Consider the following 22,804-nt stretch of genomic DNA (forward strand, 5'->3'; position numbering starts at 1 on the left):
GCATGATTTTGTCGCATTGAGATCTTGTGTGTTTTCAAAGTGTTCCTTTAAATTTTTTATGGTAGCGCTGTTGCCTCACAGTTAGGAGGCCCAGGTTTACTTCCCAGGTCCTCCCTGCATGGAGTTTGCTTGTTCTCCCCGTGTCTGTGTGGGTTTCCTCCGGGTGCTCTGGTTTCCTCCCACAGTCCGAAGACATGCAGGTTAGGTGCATTGGCGATCCTAAAAGTGTCCCTAGTGTGTGCTTGGTGTTGGTGTGTGTGTGCCCTGCATTGGGCGGGCACCCTGCCCGGGATTTGTTCCTGTCTTGCGCCCGGTGTTGGCTGTGATTGGCTCCAGCAGACCCCAGTGACCCTGTGTTAGGATATAGCAGGTTGGATAATGGATGAATGGATATATATATTGTGGACTCTGGCCTGGACACAGACAGATGGACATCATAAGTTACACCACGCACTGTTTATTTTCACTAATATTTACAATAATTATGTGCACTTTCAACCCCAGTGCCTCCAGCACCGATTCCCCAAAGCACAGTCCTCACAGTTCCACTGTCTTTCTCCTGGCAGCCTCCCGTCCTCTCTCCAGCTCTGTTCTCTTCCACCCGACATCCACTGCTGACTGGAGGGAGGCAGCCCCTTAAATGGGAACCCGGATAGACTCCAGCTGCTTCCCGGCAATCAGTCCTGGCCACACCCCAGTGTGGCGGAAGTGCCGACTTCGCACCCGGAAACCGTCCGGGTGTCCCCTGTCGTCTTCCCCCCAGCACTTCCTGGTGTGGCGGAAGTGCTGGGCTCCAGGGTTCCTCAGGCACCTGGGTGCCACCTGGCGGTGGCCACAGGCCCCTACAGGGTTGGGCTTCCAAGCCCTCTACCCGTGGCCCCCAATACAACCAGGGTAATTGCCCCCTCATGGTCTGGAGGAAGCACAAGCCCTCCTATGGTCCTCCTGGGCGTCCCGGCCGGACCACACGGGATATTCCGGCATCGGGGCACCGCCTGGCGGTGGCCACGGGTCCCTACAGGGCTGGGCTTCCAAGCCCTGTACCCGAGGACCCCAACATAACCAGGACAGACGCCCCCTCGCGGTCTGGAGGAGGCACAAGCCCTCCTCTGGTCCTCCTGCCCTCCTATATATATGGTGGTCCAGATCTAATTATGCAGATCCAGATCGTATGGATGACTTTGATTTATGCGGGGATGATTCCAGTTCAGCGCAAAGACGATTCTTCATGTCATCAGTTCGCACACTTCTCGATGGTCCGGGATTTTTCGGGTGACTTTCTATGCAATAAACTTAATAAGTTATAGCGTAATGAAAATTGCATAATTAGATCTGGACCACCCTATATGTATATAAAATACAGTTTTCAGTGTTTATTGTTTAATGTTTATTGTTTATCATTTGAAATAATTGTGTTTTTGCATAATCTGCTGTTATATGGCACACCTAACTCTCCAACAAATTCATACCACATTACTTATTTTTGTTTCAACCTTGTTACAGAAGAATTCTCCATGCCTAAACAGCAGGTGACAATGCAGTGGAACCTTTCATGCTGAACCAGGGCAAGGACTTTATTTGATATCACAGCAATCATTCTAATTGCAATTTTTTTTTGTTTTCTAGTTTTTGTGTTAATTCTACAGAAGGATTGTTCTTGTATTCAAAACCATACGTCTTAAAGGTTAAACAATGAATTTCATCTATGCATTTATAAGTGATAGACACTCAGTTTCTCCTCTCATCTTTGTACTTTATTTGAAAATGTTTTTTGAAAAATGGTGAAATGGATAGATTTTCAAATCAAAATCCTGTTCTGAGTAGCTATAAAATTTAGAGCGTAATATTCTTCAACTCACTTAAACCAACTGACAGTTATGGAGTGCATAACAGCACTGACTCACTGCAGGACTCACTGTTGCACTCTTCCATCAAAAGTTCAAGAATCATCAGTTAATCTAATGCCCACAAATTTAGGGACGTGAGAGAAAAACTGGAGCATTCAGAAGAAAATGAACGCAGGCATGGGGAGAACATATGAACTACACACAGAAAACCACCTGAACCCTGGATAAATGAAGCAACAGCACTTACCACTGCACCACCCTATGCAATTTGTACTTGCATCAATTTATTATAATCTTTATATTCATTTTGATTTTTAGATCTTATACACTGGCACGCTATCTAGGAATTGTTCCTACTTTGTGCCCGCTACTTAATGGGTTAACCCTGGTGAGTTAAGAAAATGGTCGGTTGGAGGTCTCATACAAAGCTACAAATACAGCATTTACAATTTTAAATGATTTACTGTTTACCACTTTTTCTTTAAATATGTTTTACATTCAAGAGCGTGTTCATAATAACCTTGTAACAGTGCTACCTAGCCATGAAAGACTTGACATAAATATTTATCAAAGGACTGCTATTTTAACAGTATAATTTTCCATCCATCCAATTAATTTTTAACTCACTTAATATAGTTCAGGGTTATAAAGTCTACACTATTCACTAACAGGAGATCATTCACTTATTCATTCCTTTCATAAGGGTCAGATGGAGACTGGACCCATCTCAGCATCAGAGAAAAGCCAAAAATGAATGTGGTACCAGCTCTTCACTGAGCATACTCACTCATACCTGGCCAATTTAGAGTCACGAAATCAAATTCAACATCTGCAGTAAGATGCTGCAGATGTTCTACCAGACGGTTGTGGCGAGTGCCCTCTTCTACACGGTGGTGTGCTGGGGTGGCAGCATAAAGATGAAAGACGCCTCACGCCTGGACAAACTTGTTAAGAAGGCAGGCTCCATTGTAGGATTAAAGTTGGACAGTTTAACATTTGTGACAGAGCGACGGGCATTAAGCAAACTCCTGTCAATCATGAAGAATCCACTGCATCCACTTAACAGGATCATCTCCAGGCAGAGGAGTAGCTTCAGTGACAGACTTTTGTCACTGTCCTGTTCCACTGACAGACTGAGGAGATCGTTCCTCCCCCACACTATGCGACTCTTCAATTCTACCCGGGGGAGTAAATGCGAACATTAATTTTATTTTAATTTTTTTCATTTTATTACTATTTAATTTAATATTGTTTCTTTGTATCAGTATACTGCTGCTGGATTATGTGAATTTCCCCTTGGGATTAATAAAGTATCTATCTATCTATCTATCTATCTATCTATCTATCTATCTATCTATCTATCTATCTATCTATCTATCTATCTATCTATCTATCTATCTATCTATCTATCTATCTATCTATGTATGAGTGAAAGTGCAAGAATCATGCAGGCAGCACACAGGTAGCCAGAAGTCTGGAGCTTTGAGGCAACAAAGCAACTAGGAACACTCATTGGCCTTATAAAGTTTGGTAGCACTTCCTTTCACAAGATAAGTGATCAATAAACCTGATGTACTGAGCAATATGGTTATTTTATTGTTTGTAACTGACAGAAACTAATATTTTTCAACAGCTTGGTTACTTTTTCTCAGGTTTTTCATACACCAGGATTCAGGGAGTAGCAGCATAATCGAAGAGGTGGCATGGAAACAGCACATTATTAAAATGATGTTTGTCTAAAATAAAAAAAAAAATCAAAGCACTTCTGGAATTACCTGGTAAGATTTTTGATCCGCATCATACCTGCTACTTGGAATGCTGTTACATTTGCATGTCAGCTGTACAGTGAAACACACATTCAAGCAACATCTTAATCCTGGTACAGTAAAATGTGCATGTAGTAATGAAGAAAATAAGCAATGGTTCAGCCTAATGTAAGATTATTATTATTATTACCATTTTGAATAAGTAAGGTTAACTGTATTTTCTTCCAGTTTTAAGCTATTTATGGAATTATATAAAAACTAGTTGACTAAAATTCAGCTCATATACATATATACTAAAGGTATATGCTAATTTATTCTGTTGACAGTACAATGTAATGTCAGGTAAATATTGAATAATTGAGCTTTAAAAAAAAAATGAAAATACTAGTTTCCATTACAGGATTTTAAATGCAATAAACTTAGATGACAAATGTAATACAGGCAAAGCAATTAATTTCTAGAAATGTATTGCATTACAAAATCTTGGAGGCATCTTTGTGTAGAGTGCAAGCTAAATGTTTAGCCTGAGGCACAATTATACATCTGTGCTGCATGGCTCCATGCGTATGAAAAATTGCATAATATTTATTCCTTTTGTTGATGGCAAACCTAACCTTTTGTTTGTAGGCTGCATGAAAGGTTTTGTAAAATGTAAGGGTGACTTTAATATCCACACAATAATTCTGCTGTGTTCTGTTCACAGCATCATTTAAAACTGCATTTTGTCCTCTGTGCTTTCTAAAATGCTTGTACATTATGTATCCATTTGTATTTTAAAATTATGTATGAATGATTTATATAAGAAAACATTTCTGTAATGGAGGGAGGGCATACTGAATAACACCAAGAAACCCATAAATATAGTTGAAAAGAAAATAGCACTTTTAGTCACCCATTTTACTAGTGGGGAATACTTGTTAGAATAAGATATTTTAAAAACCTAAAGAGCTTTGCTGAACATACAGACCATTTCAATATTATGCCAAGGGCTCCTGATTTAGTAGATGCAAACTTTTCTTTATAGAAAGAAAAGCAGCCCAACAATAAACACAATTTTCATTTAACATTAGGGAGGACATAGTTGTTAGTGCTGCTGGTTCATGGAAACCAGAATCCTGGGTTCAAATATCCACCCAGGGAATGTGTTTGGGTAGTTTAAATGCTACCTCTTTGACTGTGTGAGTTTTATCCAGATAACCTGATTTTCATCCTAAAAACATAGGATGAACATATAGGCTAACTGGAAAGTCTGAATTGCCCCTTTATGATTAGATGTGACCATCTGTGCAACTGTGTCCAGCATTGGACTGCCACCCCATCCCAAATTGGCACATTCCTTGTGCTAAGTGCTGCCAGGTAGTCTCTAGACACCTGAACTTTGATAGCATATGGATGAAGGTTAATCTTGGGATAAAAGTAGTGGGGTATATTGCTTACCTATATCACTAAAAGACAACATGAAACCTGGGTGTATCTTTTATGGTTCGTGGGGTGTCTGGACTGCCTAACACTGACCTAAAATGTGGCCAAGAGCTGGCTAAGTCGACAAAGGCTATCCAAATATGTCTGGAGAAACGTTCTGCATGTGGCCTCTCTCCCGATATTGCAAATCAAAGTATCCTTCATAATAGAACTGTTGTGAATAGAAAAGATCATTCTTAGCCATTCTTATTTGGATAAAAAGACATTTTTAAACAGCCCATTAAACAATTCCCAATTTTATTTTTGATTAAGACCTAAAAAGGTAACAAACAATTTCTTAAATGGTAAATGATGTTAATTTAATCAATAAATAATCTCATAATTCACTAATTTGTGTGAAATAGCTTAGACTAAGCATAACTGTAATGGTAACAATATAATTTATAGCAAAATTACAATTCTAAGAAATTTTACTAAACTTAAAAAAATTACTTCATTCAAAGTATAGCAATTTTTTTTATATATACAAATCAAAAGTCCTAAACTATTTGGTTTCTATAGACTGCTATAAATATTTGCCATTCTTGACTGTAATCCTAAAATGCTCCCCAAAGTCAAGTCGGGGAGCATGCACTGGTACAGTGCGTTGCCACACCCACTACACGTCGAAACAGCTCGGGATCCTGGTTTGCAACCTCCCAGGCAGACATGCGGTCCAGTCCCACCCTCCAGAAATGACCCTCTATGTGCCGCCGCCAGGTGTTATGTGGGTAACCCCTTGGCCTGGTCCAGCCACTCGGGTCCCCAACAATGAGGATCTTACAAGCCAGATCTCCCTTGGGGAAACGCGCCACATGGCTGTAGTAGCGTAACTGATGCTCTCTCACAATGCAGGTAATGTGCCTCATTCGGGACTCATTGAGCAACCACTCAATCGACACAAAGTGAAACCAATGGTACCCAAGGATTTTCTGGAGAGATACAGTACCAAAGGAGTCCAGTCTTCGTCTCAGGTCACTGGATAGCGTCCATGTCTCACAACCATATGGCAAGACAGGAAGCACCAGGACTCTAACGACTTGGACCTTGGCCCATTTGCATAGATATTGGGAGCGCCACACACCCCTTTCCAGCGACCTCTTGACCCCCCATAATCTCCCAATCCGTCTATAATAGGAGCAAGAACACACCCCAGACAAATCCCAGAATCAACTGGGAAAAACGCAGAGGTCCTGCCTCCACTCTGCAAAGCACTCACAGTACCAGTGTACAGGCCAGCCATAATATCCAGCAACCTCGAGGGGACCCTGCGAACCCTCAGGACGTCCCACTGGGCAGCTTGATTAACTCAGTCGAACACTTTGAAAATCGACAAAGGCTGCAAAGAAACTCTGCCGATATTCACGTTTGTGCTCCATGAGAACCCTCAGTGCCAGGATGTGGTTGATGGTAGATTTCTTAGACGTAAAACCAGACTGTTCCGGTCGTTGGTAGGTGAGCAAGTGATCACCGATCCTATTGAGGACAACCCTAGCAAGGACCTTAGCCAGCACCGAGAGCAGTGTTATCCCCCTGTAGTTGCTGCAATCCAGGCGATCACCCTTTCCTTTCCAGATAGGGATAACAAGTCCCGTTTTCCAGTCAGTTGGGATGATGCCAGTCTCCCAAATGGAAGCAAAGATTGCTTGCAATGCCAGGAGGACAGCCTTACCACCAGCCTGGAGAAGTTCACCCTGGATACCACAGATCTCTGCAGCCTTTCCCTCCCTCAGCTGGTTCACCACCTGTGCAATCTCAGTGAGATTGGGTGGTTCACAGCCAATTGGAGGATCAGCTTCAAGAACCGTGGACCCAGAGATATCCAATGTCCTAGCCGGAGGATCAGCTTTAAACAACTGCTCAAAGTAGCCAGCCCAGCGGATCACAACTACAGTGTCATCCGTAAGGACCGCTCCATCAGCTGCCCTGACTGTGACTCTCCGAGGAACAGATTCAGATGTGCGTAATGCTTCAATTCCTCTGTAAGCAGGAAGTGGCTCACTAGACCACAGATGGTGTGTCACTTTCTCACAGATTCCTCTAACAAATGCCTCTTTATCTGCCCTCAGAGCCCTTGCAGCCATCCTTCTCAGTTCCCGGTACAGACCAGAGTTGCCATTGAGGCAAATCCTCTCAATGATATCCAGGGTGCCCTGCAAGATGAAACACCTCCTTCTGGGAACACCAGAAACACCAACACAACCCACAGCAAACTTCAGGGTCTTGTCACGGAAAGCCTCCAACATCACATTAGGATTGGTAGTCATACCTAACTCTGCAAGCTCCTCACACAAACTGCGTGCAAACTCATTAGAAATAGCCTAGTCTTGGAGTCTGGCCAAATCCAGGCTCATCTTCCTAGTAGGTGGTAACCTACTGGACCTAAGCTGCATCCCGAGTAGCAACAACAAGTCTGTGGTCAGAATTCACAAACTGGGCACTTCTGTAGACCCTGTAGTTTTGCAAAAGCCTCTAACATCTGCCCACAAGGATGTGGCTGATCTCCTTCACCACACCACCAGTATTGGAGTACCAAGTCCAACGATGCGGTTCAGGGCGCCGGAACCAGGATCCAGCAATTTGCAGCCCCTGACCTTTGGCAAAGTCAAGGAACATGGAGCCACTTTCACCATTGTCACCAGACCGATGGGGACTGAGACAATCCTCATAGCCAACCCTATCAGTGCCAGTGGTTGCATTGAAGTCACCCATGACCAAAGGAATGTCACCTCATGGGCACCCATCAACCACTGAGCGAAGCTGCGAATAAAATGTCTCCCTCGTCGAGACATCACTCACAGAGGTCGGAGCATACACTGAGACAACAGACCAGGTACCCATTGAGTGCTGTAATCTGAGTCCCATAATACGCTCGTTGAAAGGAGTGACATCGGACACCATCGGAAGAAGCCAATCCGCTACAGCAACAGCTACTCCCCGAGTATGACAGCCATCAGACTGACAAGACCAATAAAAGGTGTATCCACCTACAGAGATCTGGCCAGTCCCCGGTCTGTGCATCTCAGAGAGTGCTGCCACTGAAATGCGGGGTTTACGCAGCTCCTCCGACAGCAGAGGAAGATGATCATCTTGCCGTAGAGACAAGACGTTACATGTGCCCACCTGTATGGTCTGCCTTAAATTGGGACCCGAGTGCTACCATGCGCCTCACCACCACACCAGTTCTGATCCCCAACAGACCCGACTCTGTTGGCTTTCCAACGGTTTCGACTCTTCCGGGGATGGGGCTCCCTAGGGCTTTCCCCCATCCGCTTCATGATGCGAGTAGCACTACACTTTCCTCAGTTTTTAGTGTCTTGAAACTTCTTGTATTAATTTTTTGATGTCATTCATAATGTAAATGAAAGGATTTGGTTTTTGCAGTACTTGAGAATTAACACAGTGTGACAAATGTTCAGATCGCTGTCATTCAGTGTTCAGTATCCATCAAAGCTTTACAGATTTCAGTTTTGTTCAAAAATTGGAAGTTTATAAAGTTTACCTAATAGACAGTCATCTTGTGGTTTAGAGTTTACAGCCTCAGGTCTTCAGTTACAAGTCTGATTACTAATTAATAGAGAGCAACTGTAATGAATTCATGACATAGTGATCTTGGCACAGAAACTGAGGTAATACAAATTCAAATATGGAGTATATTACTAATAATATACACCATCTGCTTGATAGAATGTATACAGAGTGAAGAATTTAACATATATTTATCATATTGTAATAGATATATAATAGCTTTAAAAATGGTGAATACTGGAAGCTACTGGCCTGAAGAGGAGTATGTCATAACAAGTTGTTATGTGAAGAAATACATTTCTTTGTCTTGTAGGCATCTACATTATGACTGGACTCCTCCCACCTCTTCCTAATGCCATATAAGGTAGCAAAGGGGGTTACAGCTGTAAATTAAGTATGAAGTAAAGAACGATAGCTTGACTTAGTTTGAGAGAAGTCATCTTTAAATAGAATTTATGAGGAAGATGGATGCTTGGTGCTGGGGATTGTGTATGGACTACGGCAGGGAGCTCTATCCTTTTGGAGCAAATATAGGTGTCTCTCTGATCTAGGAAGTAATTCCAAGGCTTAGATGAAAGTGACCCTCTATATGACACAAACACAGAAGGAATTTTAAGTCATGAATGGAAATGATTAAGGAAGGAATTTGTAAGCTACCTCAGTACATAAAGCAGTTGTAAAGTTGAGAAGAGCCAGAGTGGCAACTGAACTCCTGAAATATTTAAGGCATAGCAAACTTTGATGAGCTTTATGTAGTGTTAGTGGAGAGCAGTCTTTTCTCTGAACTCTCTGTTGCAAAAAATCAAGTGTGACCTACTATGCATCAAAAAAAAAATATTAACCACCTTGCTTCGAATTAAATCAAAACCAATATTTTATGAACCTTGGATTTTAAACACATTATTGAGCCAAGAAAACACACAAAAACATTTCCTAAGGTAAGAAATGACCTGTTGCAACAGTAGTGTAGTGTTTTATCTTGAAGTAATAAGGTTGATGCTTGACTTGCATGTTCTGTTTTGTAAAGTCCTTGGTTTTACTCAGAAATGCATGTAAGCCTCGGTTCTGCTTAGTTATTTTAGACATGACTGTTGGGAGTGCTGACCCCTTTGGTGTTTATTCTTTTCTTGACCTGTGTATTTCTTTATGTGTTTTATAAGGTAACTGAATTAAAGCATTTGACATCATACTAATTTTACAAATTTAGGACAAGTCATCGGGTAGACCCATGACCTCAGGCCCCACAGTCAGGTTAAATTGCCTCTTCTTTCATCTATTATTAAACACCAGGTTTATTGCCAATACATAGTATCTATTATTGCTCAAAACAGAAAATCATAGTGAAGGGCACAAACTGTTTGATTAGATATTCTAAAATGAATGTGTCATTTAGACACTATAAGAACATACTTCATTAAAGAGGTGATGCCTAGAGTAGCAATGTAGTGGCCATCCTTGTTTTTTTTTTTAAATTGCCTAACAGAACTATTCATCCATACATCCATTATCCAACCTGCTATATCCTAACTACAGGGTCACGGGGGTCTGCTGAAGCCAATCCCAGCCAACACAGGGCGCAAGGCAGGAAACAAACCCCGGGCAGGGCACCAGCCCACTGCTATGGCTAACAGAACTACCAACTTTAAAATGCTTTGATAAATGATAAGAGGGAGATGTTGTCCTTGGCAATAATCTAAAACGCATTCTGTTATTTGGTACTCAGTGTTCTCTAAACATATGAGGTGCCTTTAGTCTCAGTGAAGCACTACATTTCTGAGAAGTTCTACTGTTATATTTCTTATATTTTCTGTCTTTTGAATTAATCAGATTTAATGAAGGTAAATGTGATTAATTTATGGCCCATCTGTGACTCAGTCCATTAAACTGAGTAATGCATTTTTTAGTGTACTTGCATAACACTGAATAACAGTAAAAAAAATATTCTAAATTACAACAAAAAAAAATATAAGCATAAACATGTACTCTAGCCTTTAAAATTAAATTTAAACAATTGTTTAGGCTTGAAACCCTGCTGATCAATTTGTGGTCTGATCTGTACCCAGGCTATACTCATCCAAGACAGAGTTATTAGCACCACCAACCACTTGTTCTGTTATGTCATTTGAAAAGTTCCTTGCATTCTGTCCACAAGAGACACAGTGCTACAGCAGGGAATGGCTTTGGTGAAAATTAGCACACGTCTAGGACTTTCCTATTAAACCTGGGATGGCTTAATACTCTATTAAAAGATTTTGTGAGGGAACAAGTTATACCTGGAGCTATAAACACTGATATAGTCATGGAAATGTCAGACACAGGGATGAAATTGAATCAAATGTTTAATAATATATTTAACCTGCAGGTTGATGGTGGTTGTTTAAAACGATAAGCATGTGAAAAATGGTCACCTTCTGAATTTGGAAATCTTATTTATATCAAAAGGAAATTGAAATATATATGAAAAGAGAATGGGCTCTATTTACAGATTTACAAATTTATTTACATGTGCATGTGCATTTATTTACATAGCATTGAGAAACTCCTGAGAGTAGGCCCATTGATGCAAATATAAGTTGTGTGTATTTGATTTTTTTGTTTGTATCTCCAGCTGATAGGTCTCTTAATACAGCAGGTTCCCCAGACAGTTGACTGAATACAGATTTAGCAATCACAGCATTTAATTCTTTTCATAGCCTTACACAATTAAAGATAAAATGGCTTTACTGGAACTAAACAAAACATGTGACATTAGCGATTCACATACTAGAGGACACCGATCGAAAAGATGAAGAAAAAGTAGTTACGATAGAAATCATGCATAGACATGTAGGAGTTTGAAACAAAACGTATTTGAAGCATAGATCCTGGCAGCTTTGAAATTCAGCTGAATGAGGTATGGTGACAGCTAAATCATGACTGTAAATAGGTGAATGATCTCTTCTTGTTTATAAAACGTCTTATATTTTTAGTTATTGATGCAACTGTTTAATACTGCCACCCCTCAACCCATGTTGAAAGGTGCCTGCTGGCATATTGCTAGTATTTTGCTGACATTGGCTTATAGTGTGAAAGCAATGCAGGCATTTTATTGCCAGCATTATGAATGAGAGTAGCCTTAGGTGTAGATTTCCACATTATTTCACTTGAATACAGCAGTCTTAAAATGTTATGTTTTGTTTTTTGAAAGAATGCATGCTTTCAAAATGTCAGAGAAAGGCTGATGAATCCGTACTGCTTCTGACTTATTACAGTTACAAAATCTGAGAAACTTTTTTTCTCCTCCTAATTAAATGAACAAGTTCCATTTGTATAATGATGGTTATCAGGCATTTCAAGATCTCTCACCCACCTAAAAGCCATTTTCAGTCTGCGTCAGATGTATTACTAATTAGAAAATCCTTAGGTTGAATGAATATAACATGTAGTTTGCAGCTTATACAAATCATTGTGTCGTTGTCTAAAACTGTTTTTTTTTTTTTAATGACCATTAAAGAATGAAGTTGTTAAATCAGTATTGTGCAGCCTGCTAGAAAATTAAACATGTTTTTTTTATTCATCTGCTAAAGAATACTGCAAAAAGTAGCACCATGGGACAGTGGTTAGTGCTGCCTCCTCATAGCGGCAAGAATCTGTAGTTTATATCACAGCCTGGGCACTCTCTGGGTAGAGTTTACATGTCCTTCTTGTGTTTGTGTGGGTTTATCTTCCACTATCATATCCCAAAATATGCAGATTGAGTGCTCCACACAACCTATGATAGAAAATGGTTTGATAAAAGACAATCATAACTCAAGCCGCAGGTACAGTGTGAAGAGAATAAGAAAATGTGCACTATGAGGATGACAGAAATCTCTTAATGCATTAAACATTCAGTTTATTATTCTTTATAAATTTATATACAAGAATGTGATCACGTTGATTTTTAAATATTTTGAAATGTTGTTTATAATATATTTTAAACCAGTAACAGCGCACTGCATGATAACATGCAGTAAATACACTTGACTTGAGCATTCCTGGTTTTCATCCTCTTTCTCTGTACGTTTAGCATTCATTTGCTCAGAGGTTGATGCGTTTGCTGCTTCCTGTGCAGCTCTTCTTTTTTCCACCCTAGCGGCCCGCTTCTTCTCTTCTTTCGTCAGCATCTTTTCGCATTAAAACTGATTAAGTCAGTGTTTGTGTTGCAATTACTTAGTACGTTCATTTTTCACTTAAGCTGGCACTTAAGTCTTCAATCTGCATCAAGAATGATGTAAGATAGGAAGAGGTAGAGGAAGTGACGGCGAAGGTGGTAGGGATGAGAACTGCACCCGTAAGCATGTGCTACACAGCCGCCTTGCTGGTCGCTGCTGAGAGTTAATTCTACAATAAAATAAAATAAAAGTAAAAAGAGGAATAACCTTGGAGGTCAATTATCATCCGAAAGTGGACAGTAAACGTCACGTAGTATATGTGTGCCAAATTTTAGGTCAATAGGTCAAACGGTTTGTGAGCTACAGGTGATTTAAAATCCTGGATAGACAAAGGAACAACCACAGTAGCGTATTATATATAAAAATTAGGAGCCATTACATTGTATTTATTGAAGTTTGCAAACGAACTTGTGGGCAATGAAGGTTGCAGAACACATCAATAGAATCTACAAAAATGATGAAATGTTGATGAATGCAAAATAATAGTAAAAAAATGACTAGGAGTAGAAAGATTGTGAGACAGATCTCAAAATATTATAAGATAAGTGTACTTACTCTTAAATAACAGAAAAAATACAGAAGAAACAATTACCAGTGACAATGTGGGTGAATACAAAGTTAGTGGGTAGTGGGTTTGGTGTATGACCAAAGTCTAGTTTTAAGAAATGATTGAAAATTAGAAAGAGTGGTGAGAAGCTTTCAGTAGAAAGTAATGGCAAAGCTGTTCACGTTTTATTTTGTGAATCAGGGATAAATACTAATTGACTTATCCAGAGAAATATGGATAGATTTAATTTTTGTTAGCATTTACTGTAGGTCATGGAATACGATTATTCTGTAAAGCACCTTTTGTATAGAGCTTTTTACTCTTACCAAGTGTTGGACAGTCTACTTACACTATAAAGCAAACAAGATAGTACAAGAACTTGTGCTGATAACATTAACAACGTTTTCCAGCCCGGAAGGGCATTTCCTACCTTGACACGCTCTCTTCAGTCTTAAAGACATCAATATGGAGACCTAATTAGGATTTTCCAAATTATCAAAGGTGATGCAAACTCTGATTCAGGAGAATTCTTTTATCTGAATAGTAAATCACATAGTCAAGGGCCCAGGTGGAAATTAAGTGAAAGTGTGTTTAAAACAGAAAGAAGAAAGCACTTCGAAACACAAAGAGTCATCAGAAGTTGTAACAAATGTTCAAGTCATGTTATTGCTTGGAGAAAACACAAACAGCCACGTATCATTTCGCAAAATAGCCCCTAAACTTAACTTTGCATATAATTTTGCAATAGCAAAATAAGAAACTCACTGAAATGTGTTTTTTTAGGCTGAACACCTTTTGCTTTTCAAAGTACTTCCCTTCATGCTATGTCCACTCTTGAAGCGCTCCTAAACCTTCTCAAAGATGTGCAGCAAATTAATGCTTTGACATCAGCTTTAAGCTATTTCATTTTACTCTTCATCAGATGAAAATGTATTTGTTCACAAAGATATCTTGAGGCTAGAATATACTGCCAACGTTTCAAATGTCTTTTGATAATTTTTATGAGATTTATACAAAATTTATTTGCACGTCAAATTGTAGAAATATCACTCATGGCTGCCATCACAAAATAGGGGTTATCGGGAGAGATCACTGTGCAGTCACAAAACACATAGGATGTGTGCTGTACAGTCTCAGAACTTTTCATAGTTCAGGGTCTGTTTCAGTAGCATCAGTCACAAGGCAGGAACCAGCTATGGATGAGGCGCCAGATACAAGCAGAAACACCACCACTCACTTTTATCAGTTTATAGGCTTAATTTTTATGGAGTCATTATTGTCATGTGTACAGAATACAGTGAAATTCTTGTATGTGGCAATCAATATGCCAAACATCACCACTCTCTGGCACTATCATTAGTTACAGCAGTGAATTAACCTAAAGAGTGTGCCGGTAAGATATGGTAGGAAAACTAACATGCCTTCAGAAAACCTCACTCAGACACAGAGAAAAGATGCAAACTCTACACAAACCGATCTGAAGCAACCCCTCCTAGCCACTGCTACTCTTTTACTGTATAGGGGGTTATTAAAATGATTGAATGGGTGGTATATTTTAAAATAAAACTACAATTAAAGCAAAATAAACATGATCTATTTTTGATATGTGCATAGTATTGGCTCAAGAGGAAAGATAAATCACATTCATTCAAATGCATGTGCCTTGTGGTGCAGTGATGCGTAGTTCCTGCTGTGCACTCAAAACTGTTAGGCTTGCCTTCACCTCCCCATAAGTTTACAATGGATACACAACTTATAAGGTTATGGATTTGAGTGTTTTTCCTTTTCTAATTTTACTTGCCTATGGTAATAGAGCACTAAAGACTTAAAAAACTGCATTTTTATTGATCAAAAGAGTCTAGTTTGATTAGTGCTCTTGACTAACTCCCAGTCCAGTCACTACCTATGTGTAGTTTGCAAACACTCCCTGAATCTATCTGGGATTGTATATTTACACTGGTTTTGTTTTTCTTCTGCATTGCAAAAACATACAGTTTAGACTAATTAACAACTCTAAATAAGTGAATGTGAATAAGTGCATACATGTGTGCAAGAATGGACCGGTACTCCTTTCACGCTGCTTTCTGCTTTATGCACAGTGCTGCCTGGATAGGCTCCATCCCCTGTGTTCTAAAACTGGAATAAGCAGGCTTCCTAATGAATAAATGAATAATCTGACAGAAAAGATTTGACTTCACTGGATGACAATCAAAATGTTTTCTAAAATATTCTGTGCGTCATATATCTATGAAGCTTTGCTCTGTTTACAGGACCGGATGATGCAGTATGTGATAAGGATTCTAAGCTTTAGGTTAATATAGTTAGCAGTTGTTTTCCACAAATTATTATTTTTACTTTTCCAATATTGGATATTCTAGTGATATATATATTCTTAGTGGTAGGGAAATAAGCAGTTTTTCAAAACTATATGATTGACGCAAATCAGATTACATGAAAAATTAAACAGATGTATGGAAGGCCACAAGGATTTCTTTTAATTTCTATGCATATGATGGATGTAAAAACGAATTTGCAGCGTTTAATATTCATGTCACATTTCTCCCAAAGATAGTAAAATATGTCGGTCACAGTTACAATCACAGTCTTATATTCCTATTAAAAATTGTAGTTGCCCATCAAAACGGGGAAAGAAATGTATAAAATCGGTGCCTTCCTAGCCGACATTCTTCTGATTATGTTTACCAACATATCAAACGTGTGCTATTCGATTTAAAAGGTCATCAGCATCTTATTCATAATGTTGAAAGAAATGTACCATGTCGTTCCTAATCAGATTTGAAAGCTGATAAATATACCTGAGTGAAAGAGCTCTAAAAATGACAAAGTGCCAGAGCTGATAAGTCTTCAATAATTAATCACTATTATTATTTTAGGATTTTCAGCTGGTTGTTTGAAAGTGTTCAGGGAGACTTTAAATTGAGAAGATACAGATCAGTATGCAGCAGCTATCTGAGACTGGGAACACATTTTACTGCCTTTGAATCTTTTGAAGCTGTCTGCTGTATATATGATGTCTATCTTTTCATTTCACTTTAAATATGCCCTAAAATTGCAATTCTCTGTAATATTTTTCACAAGCTGGACTTCATGCAAATTTGGATTTTTTCCCATCCACAGGAACAGATTTAGAGATACAAGTCTTCATTTAATATGTTTTATGGGTGCACAGATATAAAACATATGCAATATTGTCTATCCTCCTATGTCTAGCTGGAGTGAAAGAATGTCGGAGCCTTACTTGCAATGGAAACTCCAAATATATTCATTCATTCATTTTCTGAAGCTACTTATTCTATTATTTGGTTTTTGGAAACTGACATCTATCTAAGAGGTAACCTATTATATTGCTAGTCCATCTCTGGGAATTCTGATACACTATAAGCACAAGGCTTATTTAGAGCCACCAGTTAAGCAAACATAAATGTCTAAGAAATCTAGAGTACTGAAAGAAAACCATCTCATAAACATTCGTCTTGCCAAATGGTTTGTAAATAATATCCTTTCTTCTTCTAAGCCTAGAAAGAAGAAGTCAGAAGAAGGCTCAGACTCCAGATACACAATGACCAGGTCACTCAAGAAGTAAATTCAGGTCACTGAAGTTGTGAAGCATTAGTTCCAATTATCCCTATCTATCTATCTATCTATCTATCTATCTATCTATCTATCTATCTATCTATCTATCTATCTATCTATCTATCTATCTATCTATCTATCTATCTATCTATCCACATACTGTATACACACCTAGTCATTCTGAGTTAATTTAGAGTCATTATTTTTTGAGATGTAGTAGGTTATAAAGGTTATAAATACACAAGGTTATAAATAAAATCTCATAGTGACAAATCAAAATCCACAAAGACAATACCTGGACTGGAAACTGAACCCAGGTCCCTTGAAATGGGGGTTATGGCTACAGGTGGGCAGTGCTCAACCAAACAGGCTGTCTGCTCACCTAATTACAATCAGTTACATGAAACTTTAGCTTTATTTTTAGATTGTGTTGCTTTTCATATCCCAATGTCCAGTCCAGGATAACATTGTACTAACACCACCAACTGTGTCCCTTTTTGAAATTCTTTTCATTATTATTATTTTTATCTCAACGCACTTTATTATTTTATAGTGTTCTTCACAATCGATTGAATTTGAGCTCTACACAGGTATTGAAATTGGAAGAAATAGCAAATGTAACAAATAACAATGATTGGAAATCACAGAATTACAAATGTAGTGAAAGTCCTAAAGGATTGTGTGGAAAACAAATCTCTAAAGGTCCATCTTCCTTCCAGAAAGTAAGACTTTGGATGTTGAAATCAAATAACCAACAAAGATGTGAAGAAGTGAAGATGGAAATGTAATTTGGGAAGGCATGTTTTTTGTTTATGCATTTATAGATCTTTCCTCCGTGTGCACCTTTCCTCGTTTATCTTCATCCTCCGACTTTAAAATGCAATCTAGGCTGGACTGAAGTCACATGAAGAGACTCCTATTTATCTAGGTACAGTGAGTGCCTCTAGTATCTGTTGATTCTGTTTTACATAACACTTTTTCATATCCATCTACTTATCTTTTATATAGCCACTTGTATGTATTGTTATGTAAAAGATTAATTTAATAAATTATGCATCAGCTCACTGGTACATTTACCTAGATTTAAACCCTGAAAAGGTCTTTTGTCAGCACACATTTTTGCTGTAAAAAAATGTCACAGAGCTTTAAAAGCTCTTTTAAAGGATACTTAATCCCTTAGATACTAAACAGTTGTTTGAATGGCCTTACCCTTTGTACAAGTCTTGCTCATAAGAGGTGTGCCTTTAATGGAAGTCACGCAGCAGTGTTACAGTCCTTTCACACATGACATTGCAAAGCTCTTAGGGATTCCTGCCGAGATGACAGGCACTATGTTGCTATAATATAAGGTCATTTCGAGCAACCTGCCAGCCAACCCTCTTTCACACTTTAGCAACAGACTTCACTGAACTACTGAACCAAGGAAGGTAAGGTTTCACAAGGCCCCTATCGGCCTGGCTCACCAGATGCTAATGAAATATGGGGCTGATCACGAACAGGTAGATGAACCAGTGGCAGGAGTGCTGGTTTCTTCTTCTAACCCCAGAGGGCACAGAGATGTTGGCTGAGTCTTGCTTTTTTAGAGCAATTTAAGTGCAAATGTGTTCATGTGACACCCAAATCGAGGACTCAGCTGGAGCCCTCTCACTGTTGATATCTGTTCCTTGAAGGAGGGAGATTAAAAACAGGCAGCAAGAAATTATCAATGCAAGAAATAAAAAAAAAGAAAAATAAATGGAAAAGAAACATTTCTGTCACACTGCTCTTGCAGGCCGCTGTCATCCAATATCTTTTGTAAATACGGGTTTCATCAAATGCATCATTGATTGCAATAATCAGAAGAAATCTATTTCATTTAATCAGTTTTAAAAACTAAACCTGACATATACAGTATTTGTTTGCATTTTACTAACACCCAGACTCTCCCCCACACCAAACTCTACAACATACACAGCACGGTCTGCTCATAATGGGATTTGGGTTGAGATTACAGCTTTTATAGAGACTGGAGGTTAGCCATCTGTAGCTATTGATAGAGACCCTCTCACTGTAAACAGATGCAGTTTCCGTGGAAACCAGCACTCAGCTCCATGGCTACTAGAACTGCAGGAGCAGGCAAGCGAGCAAAATGGGGAGAGAAAGAGGGAAAGCAAAATGCGTTCTATTTAGACTTCCTGCAAAATGTACGTCTGTCCGTCCAAGTGGGACTGTGCACTGCTCTCGCCCCTATACCCTAAATAGAAAATGTCCACTGCTAACTAATATTGATTCACTTCTGCGGCCAAAAATCAGCTATACCGATATAGTGGGTACAATCTGAGGATGAATCGGCAACCAGCTTTGAAAGCAGCCACTTGGTAAAGAAGAACTTTGCCTCAAGCTGGGTGCTGAATCAGTCAAAGCAACCAAACTGTAACTACCGTAAATATTACTCTTGGCTTGTTCCCAATAGTCCATGCGATGCTGAAAGACGCTATTCGTTTCTATGTCACATTTAAAGGCTGGATTCCCTAATTAGTTTAGAGGAAGGCAGTGAAAATTAGCATTATAACCGTCTATAACTGTCTATCCGTGCACAAATTATTAATCAAAGCGGCGCACAACACATCTTATTAAAATCGCTAGTCGGGCTTAACATCATCGGCGTGCGTGTGTTGTGCGCTCCAGTAGCAACGAGTTAGTTTGCAGTACCAGGTAAAAGGCAGAACCTACTTCTCACTGTGAATTTGAGTAAAATTATACGGCTTTCTGGAAATTTATATTCATCCTAGTTGTCTCCTTCACCGCTACAGAACTCCGCATACACGTAATAAATTTCACGTTCCTTAACAAAAGTCTTTTGTTCATATTGCAGATAACCCTTCTTTTTTCTCTTGTTCCACTCGGAACTTACTTAGGAAGAATAAAGCTAAGCAATATAAAAATGGGGACAGCAATGATGATGATGAGAAATAATTAGCAGAAGGGCTGTAAAGGATACTTACATGCCAGATTACAAAGAATATAAGTGCCGCGCAGAGGACCAGTGTCAGCATGTAGCAGAACGCAGCAAACGTGAAAGCCATTGCACTGCTTCTCTAAAGAGTTTTTTTTTTTTTTTTTAACGAAGGATCCCTTTTACTGAGTGAGTGAGAGTGAGAGGGGGAGAGGGAGAGAGAGAAGTGTTTGAAGTGAACAAGCTGAGGGAAACACCAAAGAGACTAGACTCTTGCTCAGTTCTGGATTTCGCAAAATACTGGCAATTCAAAAGGATTGTGTCTTTTCCACTGCCCTTTTTTATTCCTTCAGATTTGTTTTTTTCCAGACGCGACTCCTCGGCTCTTCAGGATCTGATTGTTAGTGCCACGTTCTGGTCTCCTCTTCAGCTTTCATTGGTCGTCCTTTGTTGTTGCTTGCTTGTTTGTTTGTTTGTTTCTTAAATCGATAAAAAAGATGGTGTGCACGTGTGTCAACTGGGGCAGAGTCTGCACTCCATCCCGGCATGTCAACCCCGCCAGCCCAAAGTGTACGAAAAGTACGGAGATGACCGTGGATGATATCCTTTAGGAAAGTGAGGGTATCTCATCCCAAGACGATTCTGCAAATGCGTGTAACAGTTCATAAGAAAGCATTTATAATCTGAAATATTTTCCTTTGTGTTTCAACGGATCATACAAGAAAACAACTGTTTTTCTTCATGTGCTTCTTGCCAGCACCTTATCTTCTCTTTTGCATTTACTTGCAAGCTTGTGATGATTTTCATCCAGAATTTGAGGGGTTTCCTTTAAATTAAAGGCAGTGACATTTTTGGGAAATAATTTGCCTCCTTCATCTGTGCCTGCATCCTTGGCTGTTCCTGCACGCTGGTCTCTGTGTGTGTGCCTCTCTCTCTCTCTCTGTCACTCCATGCTTTTCTTTCATTCCCCCTGTCAAACATTAAACCTTTGTGTGTGGATGTCTCTCTCTCTCTCTCTCTCTCTCTCTCTCTCTCTCTCTCTCTCTCTCTCTCACCCCCCCTCTGGATGAAATGCTAAATGTCTCTCTCGTGCTCTCTCTCTTTCCTGCCCTCCCTCCCTGCCTCTCTCTCTCTTTCTCTTTCACCAGCTCAGGAGGAGGCTTCCGTGTCTCTTCATGTGGCTTCGGTCCACCCTAGATTGCATTTTAAAGTCAGAGGATGAGGATTAAAGGAAGAGAGGTGCACACAGAGGAAAGATTTATAAATGCATAAACAAAAAACATGCCTTCCCAAAGTCCATTTCCATCTTCACCTCAGAGATTTCTTCACATTCTTGTTGGTTATTAGATTTTAACATCCAAAGTCTTACTTTCTGGAAGGAAGATAGACCTTTAGATATTTGATTTCCACACAATCCTTTAGGACTTTGACCACATTTGCAATTCTGCATATTCCAATCATTGTTATTTGTTAAATTTGCTCTTTCTTCCAATTTCAATACCTGTGTAGAGCTCAAATTCAATCAATTGTGAAGAACACTATAAAATAGTGAAGTGCATTGAGATAAAAATAATAATAAAAAGAATTTCAAAAGGGGACACAGTCATTGTAATCTAAAAATAAAGCTAAAGTTTCATTTAATTGATTTTAATTAGGTGAGCAGACAGCCTGTTTGGTTGAGCACTGCCCACCTGTAGCCATGACCCCAATTACATATGACCTGGGTTCAGTTTCCAACCCAAGCACTGTCTTTGTGGATTTTGCAGCAAAATGATTTGTCAGCATGGATTTTCATTCATAACCCAGTGTTCCTTCTACATCTCAAAAAATAATGACTCTAAATTAACTCAGAGTGACTAAGTGGGTGTATGTGCATGAATAAGATAGATAGATAGATAGATAGATAGATAGATAGATAGATAGATAGATAGATAGATAGATAGATAGATAGATAGATAGATAGATAGATAGATAGATAGATAGATAGATAGATAGATAGATAGAAATTACACTATTTGTCCCTAGCTCAAGAAATATTATAACAAACAACAACCCCTTAAATACACACAAAAATTAAAAAAAAAATTAATAAATTATTTGGCTAATAAGAGAAGAGTGACACTGAGGGATTGTAAATGTATATTGCTGTAGGTATGGAGGTACAGTATGTAGATATGAGTAATTTATTTGCTAAAAGTACTCAGTGCTAGAGTGTCAGGGAGAGGATATGCAGCATTGTGCACAATGACCATTAGTTTTTGTCTTCTTTCTATCCTTTTCTATTTCTTCCAGGGACCCCACAGTGTGTTCCATAACTGAGCCTGTCCTTTTAATTAGATTGTTGATCCAGTGGGCCTCTCTTGAAGTGATGTTACCAGATCAGCACAACACATTATATAAAATCTCACTGGCCATCACAAAGTTATACTATAGAACATATAATGGATGTCACTGCCCACATTAAAGAAACTGAATCTTCTAAGACAAAAGAACCCATTTTTATATAATTCCTCGATAAATATATCTAGTTACTAGATAAGCACCTTAACCATTAAGAAGTTACATAGTGGTAAATTTAAGAAAGTCCAGTTAAAAACTCCAGAAATAAGAATAACAGATAAAAAAAGTCATTTGGATGCAATGCAAGAAAGCCAATTTGGAAAACCAGTACTACTCCAGGTTGGAAAGGCTTGAGATGTGACTCATCTTACTGCTTATAGTTATTGTACTTAAATAATTCCTCTGAGAGACACCGAGAATGGCACTATTTCCTTTGTGTCTTTTGTTTTGGATAAAAAAGATGGTTAAATAGACCTTTTAGAAAAAAAATCTTATTAATGATCCATGTATTAATTTAGCTTCAGAGCACACTTATTCTCATCAGGATCACAGGAAGCCAAAACATATTCCTATAAGTAAACATTTCTGTTCTG

The 22,804-nt window shown here is 39.0% G+C and overlaps 1 protein-coding gene across 1 annotated transcript in view; it reads right to left on the reverse strand.

The window, feature by feature from the left end:
* The window catches only part of cnih2 (cornichon family AMPA receptor auxiliary protein 2), a 173,759-nt gene extending 152,870 nt beyond the window's left edge, over positions 1-20,889 (reverse strand). The window contains exon 1 of the mRNA XM_039769352.1: positions 19,921-20,889. Coding sequence (XP_039625286.1) covers positions 19,921-20,001 — 81 coding nt within the window. The 5' untranslated portion in view covers positions 20,002-20,889. The remainder of the gene's footprint in view (positions 1-19,920) is intronic.
* Between the last annotated feature and the right edge of the window lie 1,915 nt (positions 20,890-22,804).

The sequence above is a fragment of the Polypterus senegalus genome, chromosome 11, assembly GCF_016835505.1.
Source record: "Polypterus senegalus isolate Bchr_013 chromosome 11, ASM1683550v1, whole genome shotgun sequence".
Lineage (NCBI taxonomy): Eukaryota > Metazoa > Chordata > Cladistia > Polypteriformes > Polypteridae > Polypterus > Polypterus senegalus.